General features: G+C 37.0%; 2 protein-coding genes across 2 annotated transcripts; both read right to left on the bottom strand.

Annotated features, from left to right (window-relative positions):
- Positions 1-661: 661 nt before the first annotated feature.
- LOC126747176 (zinc finger and BTB domain-containing protein 41-like) lies at positions 662-2,479 on the bottom strand. The gene is made up of 2 exons (XM_050455679.1): positions 2,142-2,479; positions 662-1,985 (listed from the first exon to the last, which is right to left on the bottom strand). The coding sequence occupies exons 1-2, from the start codon at positions 2,477-2,479 to the stop codon at positions 662-664; spliced, it is 1,662 nt and encodes a 553-aa protein (XP_050311636.1).
- A 3,524-nt stretch (positions 2,480-6,003) lies between these two features.
- Positions 6,004-6,835, bottom strand: LOC126747175 (zinc finger protein 184-like). Its single transcript, XM_050455677.1, has 2 exons — positions 6,784-6,835; positions 6,004-6,709 (listed from the first exon to the last, which is right to left on the bottom strand). Exons 1-2 carry the CDS (start codon positions 6,833-6,835, stop codon positions 6,048-6,050), a joined length of 714 nt encoding a protein of 237 aa, XP_050311634.1. The 3' UTR covers positions 6,004-6,047.
- Between the last annotated feature and the right edge of the window lie 6,836 nt (positions 6,836-13,671).

Genomic DNA, 13,671 nt, shown 5'->3' with positions numbered 1-13,671 from the left:
TTCCCGAAATACACAACGTTATGCTTCCTGCTCTGGTGCATGTCCAGAATCCGTGATGTTTTGAAATATTTCTGGCAAATTTTGCAAAATTGCTTTTCGTGGTTCAGGTTGCGATGCCTCCACAGCGCCTCCTTGGACCCGAACTGAATGTCGCACAGGTGACAGTGAAACGTTTCTTTTGTCCCCATGTGGTGGTTGCTGACGTGGTGACTGACGCTCTGCAGAGTTTTGAACCAGCGTTTACAATGGCGGCATTGCAGCTCGTCATTCACTCGGTCCCAATGGTCGTTATGGTATACTGAGCGATGCTTTTGCAAGTCGTCTTTGGTGTAATAAAACCTTTCGCAGCAGTACCACTGCTCTGGACGAACAGGAGCTGAAGAGACCACATTTAAGACCTCTTGGAAGCCACTAAAATAATAGATTTTCAGTATAGTTCACTTCTGGAGTGAGATAATATCAGATGACTGATCGTACCACCTGAAATCGCTGTTAATGATAAAAATGATATCCAGGAAAACTCTTTATTTGTCATAGCACAATAGCAAGTAACATATTATATATGAAACTAAAAGAATAATGACATAAATAAAGGCTATTGATGCCATATCCAGGAAATCTAATGGACAAAGGTCTGGTGGCCGTGCTGGCCAACACATCTTCAATCAACAGAATCTGCTGAACGTTGCAATCTTGCTTCTTCAATTTCAATTAAAAATCTTGGGATGTCAGTGTTCTCATCTTCTGAAGGGACTTCCTCTTTCACTTTTATCACTTCTACGACTCTTCCCCCTTCTTCTCCGTTTCCTTGTTTACTTATCTTGGTGGCCTCCTGGAATGCGTTATACGCTTCTTCTTGTTCAATTATTTTGCTTTTAAGTTTGACCTTTATAGCAACTTCTTCTCGATCATCAGAGCCCACTTCTTCTTGCTTAATGGTTTGTCTGAACTCCTGGACTGCTGTGGATCCTTCTTCTTTTTGTTGACCATCAATAGTTTCGTTACAATCCACACAAATCGTAGAAGGATCCGTGTCCGGATGGATAACGTGAATGTGCCTCAGCAGCTCGTTCATGTGAGCAAACTGAACGTCACAAATGCGACATTTCACGTTCTCCCTAATTTTGGGCATGTGCTTTTCTCTCATGTGCCGGCTCAGGGTGAAAAGCTGCGCAAACCGCTTTTTGCAGTAGGAGCATACGTATTTGAACAGATGGTTTTCTCGCATGTGAATCAGCAACAATTTATTGTCGCCGCAAGTTATTCTACAAATGGAACACACCCGGTCGTTTTTCGGTTTGAACATATGCTCGCGTGACACGTGGCTCTTGAGCAATAGCCGCGTTCTGTAATATCTGCAGCAGGTATTACAATAAAACTGACGGAAGTCGTTCTTTTGGGTCGTCGGTACGACTATACCGTGCGAGCAGTCGAGATGATCAAGCATATCCGGTTTCGTAGACGTAGTCACGTCGCAATGCTTGCACTTCAACTTGCCGGTGTTGCACAGCTTGTCAAAGTGTTCCGTGTGAAATTTTTTTTTGTGACCCTCTATGGCGGTCAACACTTTGAAAGGTGCGTCGCAAATGTCGCATTTCATCATCGGTTTGTCCTCGTGAGTTTGACGATGCTTCTCGAACGGGCCGAGGAGGTCGAATCCGGCCCTGCAGACCTCGCACGTGAACCTCTTCGAGTGCAAATGCTTCCGTTCGTAATGCGACTCCATGCTCTTAAGGCTGATGGACCAGTAGGTGCAATGCTTGCAATGGATCTCGAAGTATTTGTTATGTCCACATTGATCCCAATGTTCTGTGTGGTAAAGACTCGTGTGTTTATCGTAGGGCTCTTGTGTGAAAAAAGGGATCTCGCAGCAGTATTTTACCAAGGAGGGATGCTCCGATTTTATGTGACTTTTAAGGGAGGTGGGCGTTTTAAAGGTTTTCTGGCAGGTCGGACACGTGCCGTCATCGTCTGAGTTAACGCATCTACAAAAAAATAATTTATTAATTTATAATACTGACAGAGTCGCCAAACTGAATCTATTGAAATTTATCAGACTTGAACAAAAAAAAAAACTTAAAAAAAATCAAAACACATCTGGCTCTAATTTAATATCAGGAACTATCAACATTTCTTCGCACAAAGGATCCAGATCACTTTCCTCTTTCATAAACACCTCAACGTTATCAATAATTCCAGCACCGTTTCCCTTATTAGCTTCCATAGCCAAAAAATTATCAAAATACATTCTATAATCTGCATCATCATCCACTTCTTGTTCTTCCTCCAAATCGGCGTCTGGGGGCACGAAATTGTCCAGACGCATTCTTCGATCAACTTCATTCAATTCAGCCATGAATCCGTTATGATCTGCCGTAGGATGGAACTTGTACATGTGCTTGATCAGTAAACTCCTGACCACGTACGGCTTAAAGCAGACGGGGCATCGGATGGCCTCTTTGGAGATCCAACCGTGCATGTTTTTCAAGTGGTTCGTTAACGACGAGGTCCTTTTGAATTCCTTCTGGCACAACTGGCACTTCGGCACGTGGTTTTTCTCCTTCAGGACGTTCTTCTTGTTTCGTTCTTTTCTATGTGCGAATTTCACATGGCTGATTATCTTCTTGCGTTTGCTCGCCTTCACGTTGCAATATTTGCATTTGAACGATTGTTGCTCTAGTTGATCGAAGTGCTCCGTATGAGATTTGTCCAGATGGTAATCCACATACTGTTGGTTGATGAAGCGACATAGGCATAGGGGACATTTGAGAGTTGACCTCCTTGGTATGGGTTTGTATGTTTGTTTGATGGAAGACAGACGTGCTGATTTTCTGAGATTCTTTGTAAAACTAAAAAAGATTATTATTAGGTTAGAATCCATGAAGCGAAGGTTCCGAGTATCCAGATATGCTTATAAGGACCGATATTAAAAACCCCTTTTTTCCCTCATAGTCATAAATTTGGGCCTGAAAGCAGTGGCGTACCCAGCTTCTGAAGGCGGAAGAGGCAGAATGTTTCCAAGGCGCAAACCAAAATAATAATAATAATAATAATAATTTGTAACGTTTATGTATTTATTATATTGGTTGTGGATACATATAAATAATGAATAAAGAAAATTAAGTAGATTATGGTCTCTCTATTGGACCCTCTCCCATTGAAACTCAAATTACTCAAAAAATACTGGAGGAAAAATTGTGAAATTAATTGCGTTGGTTTGAGGAAATAATTTTCTATAAAACTTGTTTAGGATTCAAAGCGATCAAGTAATAAGTTTCCAAGCTATCCGGCTTCAAGTCACTAAAACTGAAATATCTCAAAATCCACCGAAGGAAAATTAATAAAACAAACTGCTCTAGATTACGGAGAGTCCACTATAAAATTTGCTTAGTATCCAAAGTGATCCAAGAATAAGTTTCCAAGTTATCCAGCGCCTATATCCCATATCCCTCTCTCAGTTCTTTAATATCCTCGGTATCAGTTTAAAATTAAGTTTTTCTATTGCAGTATATCCAATTATGTAAGAAAACACTTAATTTATAATAATTCTTCGCTTATTTTTAAACTGCGTCTAGGATATGGATCTTAGGAAAGCCAAAATCTCGAGTTTTTCGGACATATTCCTGTCTCAGTTCTTTAATAATCTCAGTATCAATTTAAAATTATGTTTTTCTATTGCAGTTTATCCAATTACGTATGAAAACACTTAATTTATAATAATTCTTGGCTTATTTCTAAACTGCGTCCAGGATATAGAGCTTAGTCTTAAAAGAGCCAAAATCTCGACTTTTTCGGACATATACCTATCTCAGTTCTTTAATATCCTCGATATCAAGTTAAAATTATGTTCTTCTATTGCAGTTTATCCAATTACGTAAGAAAACACTCAATTTATAATAATACTTCGCTTATTTTTAAACTGCTTCCAGGCATAGGTCTTAAAAAAGCCAAAATCTCGACTTTTTCGGACATATTCCTGTCTCAGTTCTTTAATATCTTCAGTATCAATTTAAAATGATGTTTTTCTATTGCAGTTTATCCAATTACGTAAGAAAACACTCAATTTATAATAATTCTTGGCTTATTTCTAAACTGCGTCCAGGTTATAGAGCTTAGTCTTAAAAGAGCCAAAATCTCGACTTTTTCGTACATATTCCTGTCTCAGTTCTTTAATATCCTCGATATCAAGTTAAAATTATGATCTGCTTTTGTAGTTGATCCAATTCCGTATGAAAACACTCAATTTATAATAATTCTTCGCTTATTTTTAAACTGCGTCCACGATATAGGTCTTAAAAGCCAAAATCTCGACTTTTTCGGACATATTCCTGTCTCAGTTCTTTAATATCTTCAGTATCAATTTAAAATGATGTTTTCCTATTGCAGTTTATCCAATTACGTAAGAAAACACTCAATTTATAATAATTCTTGGCTTATTTCTAAACTGCGTCCAGGATATAAAGCTTAGTCTTAAAAGAGCCAGAATCTCGACTTTTTCGGACATATTCCTGTCTCAGTTCTTTAATATCCTTGATATCAAGTTAAAATTATGTTCTTCTATTGCAGTTTATCCAATTACGTATGAAAACACTCAATTTATAATAATTCTTCGGTTATTTTTAAACTGCGTCCACGATATAGGTCTTAAAAGCCAAAATCTCGACTTTTTCGGACATATTCCTATCTCAGTTCTTTAATATCCTCGATATCAAGTTAAAATTATGTTCTTCTATTGCAGTTTATCCAATTACGTAAGAAAACACTCAATTTATAATAATACTTCGCTTATTTTTAAACTGCTTCCAGGCATAGGTCTTAAAAAAGCCAAAATCTCGACTTTTTCGGACATATTCCTGTCTCAGTTCTTTAATATCTTCAGTATCAATTTAAAATGATGTTTTTCTATTGCAGTTTATCCAATTACGTAAGAAAACACTCAATTTATAATAATTCTTGGCTTATTTCTAAACTGCGTCCAGGTTATAGAGCTTAGTCTTAAAAGAGCCAAAATCTCGACTTTTTCGTACATATTCCTGTCTCAGTTCTTTAATATCCTCGATATCAAGTTAAAATTATGATCTGCTTTTGTAGTTGATCCAATTCCGTATGAAAACACTCAATTTATAATAATTCTTCGCTTATTTTTAAACTGCGTCCACGATATAGGTCTTAAAAGCCAAAATCTCGACTTTTTCGGACATATTCCTGTCTCAGTTCTTTAATATCTTCAGTATCAATTTAAAATGATGTTTTCCTATTGCAGTTTATCCAATTACGTAAGAAAACACTCAATTTATAATAATTCTTGGCTTATTTCTAAACTGCGTCCAGGATATAAAGCTTAGTCTTAAAAGAGCCAGAATCTCGACTTTTTCGGACATATTCCTGTCTCAGTTCTTTAATATCCTCGATATCAAGTTAAAATTATGATCTTCTATTGCAGTTTATCCAATTACGTATGAAAACACTCAATTTATAATAATTCCTCGCTTATTTTTAAACTGCATCCAGGACATAGGTCTTAAAAAAGCCAAAATCTCGACTTTTTCGGACATATTCCTGTCTCAGTTCTTTAATATCCTCAGTATCAATTCAAAATGATGTTTTTCTATTGCAGTTTATCCAATTACGTAAGAAAAGACTCAATTTATAATAATTCTTGGCTTATTTCTAAACTGCGTCCAGGATATAGAGCTTAGTCTTAAAAAAGCCAAAATCTCGACTTTTTCGGACATATTCCTGTCTCAGTTCTTTAATATCCTCGATATCAAGTTAAAATTGTGTTCTTATATTGCAGTTTATCCAATTACGTACGAAAACATTCATTTCATAATAATTCCTCCAAGTACAGTAGAGACCTTAAGGAACATTCCTTTTTTTTGAACCTATTGACACTAAAACTCGAATTACTTAGAAACCACTGGTGAAAAAAATCAGGAAACAAAACCGCCAAGCCCCTTACTAGATACGCCACTGCCTAAAAGCCAATCAAGTACAACAAACAACAACTTCATATTTTTTTTTATTAAAAAACTTTCATAGTCAGCTTAATCAGGAGTGATTTCATAAATTAGCACATCACCATTTTCTTCCTCGTCTTCCTCCTCTTTTTCATCATTCACCTCCTCACACGTAACTTCTTCCAACACCTCAAGTGCATCAACCTCATTTCTCTCCACCTCACCATCCTCGTCGGTCACTTCGGGATGATACTTAACCTCGTGGGCTTCTAAAGCCCCGAGGTTCTTAAAAGCCCTCGAGCACCACGCGCACCTCAAATCGTCTCTCATCCTGACTTTGTGCACGTACTTCTTGTGCTTCCTCATGGCCGGACGTGTTTTGAACGTCTTCTCGCACATATCGCAACTAAAAGCTCTGGCAACCACGTGGATTTTCTCGTGTCTGATCAGGGAGGTCACCGAATAAAAGCTGCCGCCGCAGTGCATACAAATGTGCGCCCCGTCTGTTAAATGTGCTGCGCTGACGTGCTCCTGGATGCTGATCCTGGCCACGAAGATTTTGTCGCAGTATTTGCACCGGAACCTCTTGTCAGGGAGTTTATCGAAGTGTTCGGTGTGAGAGAGGGTTTGGTGGGCCTCGAGTGACTCTTTGGTGCTGTACTCCGCGTGGCAGTAGGAGCATTTGAACGAGATTTTTTCCTTAAGTGATAAGGGGGGGCCTCTGATGTCTGATCTGATGACGCCTGAAGCTATCCGAGGTGTTAAAGTGGTTGTCGCATATTTCGCACGTGAATTTTTCAGGTTTCACGTGCTGGTTGTTCACGTGTTCCACGACGCTCTGATATGATTGAAGGACCTTCTGGCAGAACTTGCATAAAAAGTAGTTTTTGTTGAACCGTTCCCAGTTATCGTTGTGATACTTGTCGCGGTGCTTGTCGAACTTTGCCTTGTCCACGTAGACCCTTGCGCAACACTCGAAGCTTACGCGTGCCGTTTCGTGCAATTTCTTTATGTGAGTCTTAAGGGTCTTTGCGGTTTTGAACTCTTTTTGACATGTGGTGCACTGGAAAGTAGTGTTCAAGTCCACATGGACTTGGGAGTGTTCTAGCAGTTGTTCTTCTGACTTAAAGGTTTTGTTGCAGTACTGGCAAAAGAACCTTACAATGGAAATGTTTATTTTTACAGCCTTTTGGGACCTAAAACATAAATGCTTTATTAAAGGGTTGCAAAGCTTGGGGAGGATAAAGGGTTTGGTGTAATAATAAGTCCGAGCAAAACAAATATAAGAATTTATTGCACTGGCAAGTAACAATTAGTCTGGCAAGAAAACATAACAGTTTCGAACGAATCCTCCTCACGTATTAGTCCCATGCACTTTTTTAATATGCATATTCATCAATCCCCCGCTAACGAATCTATCGCCGCACAAATGACAACCGTAAGGCCTCTCCCCGGTGTGGTATCTCATATGAACCGTTAGAGGAGTTCTTTGGGTGAAAGCCTTCCCGCACACCATACACTTATAAGGTCTCTGTCCCGTGTGGGTTCTCAGGTGCAACTTCAACGTGGTCCTCAATCCAAAGGTCTTGCCACACTCTTTACACTCCAACGGTTTAATGCCCTGATGGATGTACATGTGGTCCCTCAGGGACCTCTTGGAGTTCACTTTCTTACCGCACAGATGGCAAATGAACTGTTGACCACCGTTCTCGTGCATGCGCATGAAGTGGTGCTTCAGGTACTTGGGCTGCAGGAAGGTCTTGTTGCAGATGTCGCACCTGATGTTCGGATTGGTACCGTAGTCTTTGGCGTGGCGAGCCATGTGACCTTAAAGGTTTTTTTTTTATATAATAAATATGTTTATTAAAACCATCAGCATAGGTAAGAGTTGCTTACATAAGATGCAAGGTACTGTTTAATGTATGAATTTAAAGGAAATAAAAAATTGCAAAAAAAAAAACATAATTAAATATTTGGATGAAAATAAAGAGAAAAAAAACACAAATAGGATCGAAAAAACACGAAATGGTAAAAAATAGCATAAGAAGAAAAGAATCCATAAATTCTGTACTTTTTGAATTCTACGTGACTGAAAACTATCCAAACAAGGACCATAAACAACGTCGCAATAATTAAATTGACTCAATACCAAGGAATCACAAATCAATAATTTGATTTATTTCTGTTAAAAGTGGCCACTGATGTGCTTCAAAAAAATGCAAAAAAAATACTAACAAAACAAATAAAGGAAACAAAGAAAAACTACATTTTAAGAGAAATAGCAAAAGGCGAAAATCCAAGCAGAAGTTTGTGGAACAACATAAACAACTTATGTAATAAGCAAAAATGTAAAAAGGAAGAAATAAAACAACTAAAACTAAATACAGGTGAAATAATAACAGACAAAACAAAAAAAAATCAAACTTCTTTAACGGCTCTTTCAGCGAAATAAGAGAAAAGCTTGCATCTAAAACAAATTCAATAATTGACAAAAAACGGATAATTAAAGTTATTTTTGAAAAAAAAATCGCTTATTTTAAACTCAATAACTATAAAAATAATGGACATTCGAGAGTTATATTTATTTACTCTTTTAATGAACGCAAAAAAGAATAAAATTCAAATAAGTCCTCTAGTACATACATACAAAATTCCAAAAAAACCAAAAAAGTTATTAGGCAAAGACATTTTAAATATATCGCACCGAAACTGATCAATATACTGCCTAAAACCCTAGTAGATAACTTGAAACATAAGTCGAAATATTATGAATTAAATAACCATCACCAAATTCGTGATAAAAGAGGCAATATGTTAAAAGTAAAATTTACAGGAGTTACAATTTTTCTATTGGCCTAAAAATTTCATAGACTCCAAGATTTGTATAGAATCCAAAATTGCTCATCATGCATTCAAACTGCTGAAATTGGGTTTCTCTTAGGTTTGGGGTCGGATTTAGACTAAGTTTTGACATTGAGGCTGTCAAAAAGTCTATACAAAAACAAAAAGAATTCTGATATATTGAACTTCACTGGGTAATTTATTTTTCTCCAATAAAGTATATTTCAAAGAATTTTTAATTCAATTCAAAAAAATTAAATTTTACCCCAATTTGCCATAATATCAATCAGGATCCTATGGTATTACTAAGACCTGGGTGTAGTTTTTAATCTGTCTTTAAATCTGGTCAGTTTTTTATAATCGTGGTCTAAAAAACAACATTTTTACAAGGAATGTCAAACAAATAAAAAGATATTATTTTGTTGATTTCAAATATCATTTGGCCACACAGCAGTGATGTCATATTCTGTAGATCATTCTAACTTACATCGTATTAAGCCTGAGAGACTAACGGAAGGTATGTGTATATATATAATAAGTTTCACATACATATAATTTCAAATATAATTGATTATTACTGAGATTTTAGTGGTTTTAAGGCTTCAGACGCTGAACCCAAGTATTAAACATATTGGACCTGTTAAAAAACCAGGAAATCTTTGTCTTTTGCTATGCACAGATTTAACACAACAGCTTCTTCTTCTCAGAATTCATTTCTCACTTTTGTTGTTTACATTTGCATTTGCCACTTTCACAAAAAATGTTTATTGCAATAACTATATATGCAAATGAATTATCGCCAATGTATATATGCGACTTAAACTTTTTCCTGTTTATTTCTTAGTTCTTTAACAACATTATAATTCACTGCTTTTTTAGAAATTTTTCTTTATCCCATGGGTTAGCACACCTAGACGAAAACTAATCACCGCTGACACACAGCAAACTGAACTAAACACCTAGAAAAATGTCGTGGGAAATTTGTAGAAAAAAAAACAAAATCGGCTAACACATAAGCAGATAGTAAGCACAAATGTGTGGTAACGAAAGACATTTTATCAACTTAAACTTTGGTAGGTCAAAAGGTTGCCTCATAATGTCATACATAATTTTAAATGGCAAACAATCTTCCATTACTTTGCCAAAAAAAAATTGATGCAAGTTGAAGTGATTTATCAGTAAACTTTTAACATCACTAGATTTTTTCTTTAGGGGTTTTTGAAAAGCAAAGTTAATAACATAACGACTTATGTTTCAGCTTGAGTAGAATATGTTTTTCTCACTTTTAGGGTTATATGCTTACAGAAACGCAAATGAGTGTCAATAATCAAACCCAGACTTTTACCTGTGACACTATGGGAATTCGTGTGCTATCTATATGCAGATCTAGACGATTTAAAATTAAACTTTTAGAAAGTTCGTTGCTAAATAGAATATTAAATACATTGAGATGTATTTTCAATTGATGGTTAGCAGAGATTTGAATATACCTAGAGGATCTTAATCAATACGATCAATGGTAATGTCAATTGTCTTTTTGCTTAAGAATTGAAGATGCTTGGACCTTTTACTCACCTTGGAGGGCGGCCTTGTCGTAACAAGACCTACCACAAACGTTACACACGTGGTTGCTCGGGCCATGCTTGGACCCCATGTGGTTAACGTACTCCTGATTCGTAACGAAACCCATTTTGCAGTACGTGCATTCAGCCACGTATTCTTTCAAATGTCTTTTCATGTGAATGCCCAGGGACCCTTTGGACTTCAGTTTCAGTCCACAAATGTCGCACTCAAAGGGTTTTTGATTAGAATCGTGGACGCGCACTAAGTGCGTCTTTAATTGGGTTTCCTCCCTAAAACTCTTCGGGCATTGGTCGCATCTAAAGGGTTTTTGGTCTGAATGGATCCTAAGGTGTTTGGATAGGAGCTTGTGATTGGAAAATTGCTTCTGGCATAAATGGCACTCGGCCTGATTGGGTTTTCTTTTGCCTCTTGTGGTGGATTTCCTAAAATGGAAACCGGTTAGTAAGTAGTTGGGTTCTTGTACTCAAAAGCTCACCTATTAGAACCTAGAGCAATTTTTTTGAGGAAAACCTGTTGATAGAGCTGGAAACGAGTTGTAGTACTCATTGCCCAGTAAACTTGAACCAGAAATATAACAACAACTCATATAATGGTAATAAGATCTGAAACTTTTATTATTACAACAAAAACAATATCAAACATCGTGTCTTCGGATCACACAGCATGATGTTTACTCTTCGTATGGTAATTCAACTGACTTTTGGTGGAAAATGCCACGTGGCAAATGTCGCACGCGTACGGCACCTCGCCGCTGTGTCCGCGCAGGTGCGCCTTCAAAGGTCCCCGCTGCGTGAACCGTTTTCCGCACACGTCGCACTTATGTGGACGCGCACCCGTGTGCGTGACCATGTGCTGCTTAAGCGTGGTCTCCAGGACGAAGCACTTTTGACACTCGGGGCACTGCAGCGGTTTGGCACCTTCGTGGAGCAACTTGTGACCTCTGAGGCTGCGCAACGAGTTGACCTCTTTGCCGCACAGGTCACACACGTATCGCTCGCCACCGTTTTTGTGTTTGCGCACGTAATGGTGGTCCAAGCCGCGTTTCTGAGCGAATTTTTTGCCGCAGTGTTCACAGGAGAACTTCTCGTCGTGGTAGCCCTCCTCGTGGGTCTTCAGGTGACCCGCCAAGGAGGCCTTGTCCACACAGGTGCGACCACATACGAAACAGATCAGAATCTCCCGGTTGCCGTTGTGTTTTTTGGCGTTGTGCACCTCGAACTCTTGTTTCGTCACGAACCCTTTGCCACACTCCGAGCATTCGGCCACGAATTGTTTTAAATGACGATTCATGTGATCGAGAAAACCGTGTTTTGTCTTAAAGACTTTCGGGCACTGGTTGCAATGGAACCTCTTGGTTTGCTCGTGGATCGAGGCGATATGGTTCTTAACTTCGTGGGAGCGTTTGAACGCCCTGCCACATACGGGACAAGGATAAGGACGGGAGTCCTGGTGGCACACCATGTGCTTCTTTAGGAACTTGTCGTTTTTGCAGACTTTTTGGCAAAACGGGCACTGGATCGGCACGTCTTTGTAATTGTTTTGCTTGTAGCCCTGTAAAATGATGGACAAAATGTCTGGCCTAAAAAATAAACCCTTATAATAATTATAAAAATATAATGTTTATTAACCCGTCACAACAAAAAGAGAAATAAAATAGGGTTTTTTTCACGTTTTACTCGAAAGCCTTGAGGTTATGTGAGAAAAGTATAGATACAAAAACTACAGATTTTTTATCAGCTATAATTTTCTTAAAAAAGCATTTTTTTCTCAGGCAATTATTTTCTGCAAACAAGCCGTTTTTCATTGATCCTACCCTTAACCCCCCAACCAACCCACACAATTTTCCAGTAAGAAATTGTTTTCAAAAATGATACGCATAAATACCAGCTGGTTTCGTCGTTAATATCTAATCTAATAATACAAATTGTTTATTTATATAATAAATAAACAATTTGTAATAATAATAAATATTTAATAAGTATTTAATAAATAATTAATAAGACGAAAAACGGTGGTTTTTCAAAAGAATTTCTTACTGGGCAAATGATTGGGGTGGGTGGGGGGGTAAGGGTTGTCTTGATGAAAAACAATGTTTTTGCAGAACATATTTATTTAATATTTAATTTGGTGTCACTGTTTATTTAAATTTGATGTAATTTTACATATAAATATTTAGTATAAAAAAAGCGTTATTAGATTGGATAACATGGACCAAAAACAATGATTTTTCAGAAGAATTTCATCAAATATATTATATATTCACCAAAACCAAAAATTTACTAAAAAATCGTTGAATAAATAATATATGATGTGTTGCTTGTGGCATATTTAGCCAATTGACTTCCTTTAGTTTATAGAAAATTTGCTCTGTAACTTTTGAATTCTTTGAATATCCGAAAAGTCCAAACAGAATCCATAGATATTATCACAGAAATTCATAGCTGAAGGCACTAAGCTGTTGCATACAATTTTTTTTGTATCTTAATTTAAATTGTTCCTATGTGGAAACAACAGTCCTAATGCTAAATAACTGATTCTAACTTCAGACATTACATGCTCCTTATCCCTCATTTTACTGTCAATAATCAAGCCTAAATTTTTAGCAGAGTTTTTCATTGATATTAATTAGAAATAAGTTCTATGTTAAGGACATTATTTCTTATGCTCTCACTACAGAACACTAATGCAACCGATTTTGCTGAATTCATTTTTAGCATATGCTTAGTAGCTGCTTGAAACAGACTTTCTAAATTAGGATTAATTTGAGCATTGAGAGCATCTTATTAATTTAAATAGCTGAGAGGTATATAACATATAGAGCAAAGGCTCAAGTATACTCCTTTCAGGTACAGCTGCAATCACCTTAAGACTGCCAAGTACTATATAACATTCAGAGAAATCTGTTGTGTTCTATTAGTAAGAAATGAGGAAATCAATTTAATGGACCACTCTAGTGAGTGCTAGTAAACCAAAATAGTGTAAAATAGACGTCAAAATTTTATAATTTGCCACATCAAAGGCCCCAGTAAAGTCCAACGACACCAATATATTTATTGAGCTTGATAGCTCTTGTGATAAAAATTCAATAATTTTTTCTAAAACTTTAGTGAGAGTTGGTAATATAGAAATTGCCCAAAGTCGTTTAGATTACGAACTTTTGGAAGTAGTACCACATTAGTTCCTTTCCACTTATGAGTAAAATATGATACAAAGTTTTAGGATGTGAGCGGTAAGTAATATTAAATTTATATTAACTTCATCATAAGCAAAAACTTTACTGTTAATG

The sequence above is a fragment of the Anthonomus grandis genome, chromosome 19 (genome assembly GCF_022605725.1).
Source record: "Anthonomus grandis grandis chromosome 19, icAntGran1.3, whole genome shotgun sequence".
Classification (NCBI taxonomy): Eukaryota; Metazoa; Arthropoda; class Insecta; order Coleoptera; family Curculionidae; genus Anthonomus; species Anthonomus grandis.
This window is presented reverse-complemented; position numbering and strand designations above follow the sequence as displayed.

Excerpts from the sequence above, each read along its gene's own strand:
- LOC126747176 (XM_050455679.1), bottom strand. The coding sequence starts at position 2,479 with ATGCACGGTTGGATCTCCAAAGAGGCCATCCGATGCCCCGTCTGCTTT. Across the intron at positions 1,986-2,141 it reads GAAAGTGATCTGGATCCTTT|ATGCGTTAACTCAGACGATG; the intron begins GTGCGAAGAAAT and ends ATTTTTTTGTAG.
- LOC126747175 (XM_050455677.1), bottom strand. The coding sequence starts at position 6,835 with ATGCAAGTTCTGCCAGAAGGTCCTTCAATCATATCAGAGCGTCGTGGA. Across the intron at positions 6,710-6,783 it reads ATCAGAGCGTCGTGGAACAC|CTTCAGGCGTCATCAGATCA; the intron begins GTGAACAACCAG and ends CACCTCGGATAG.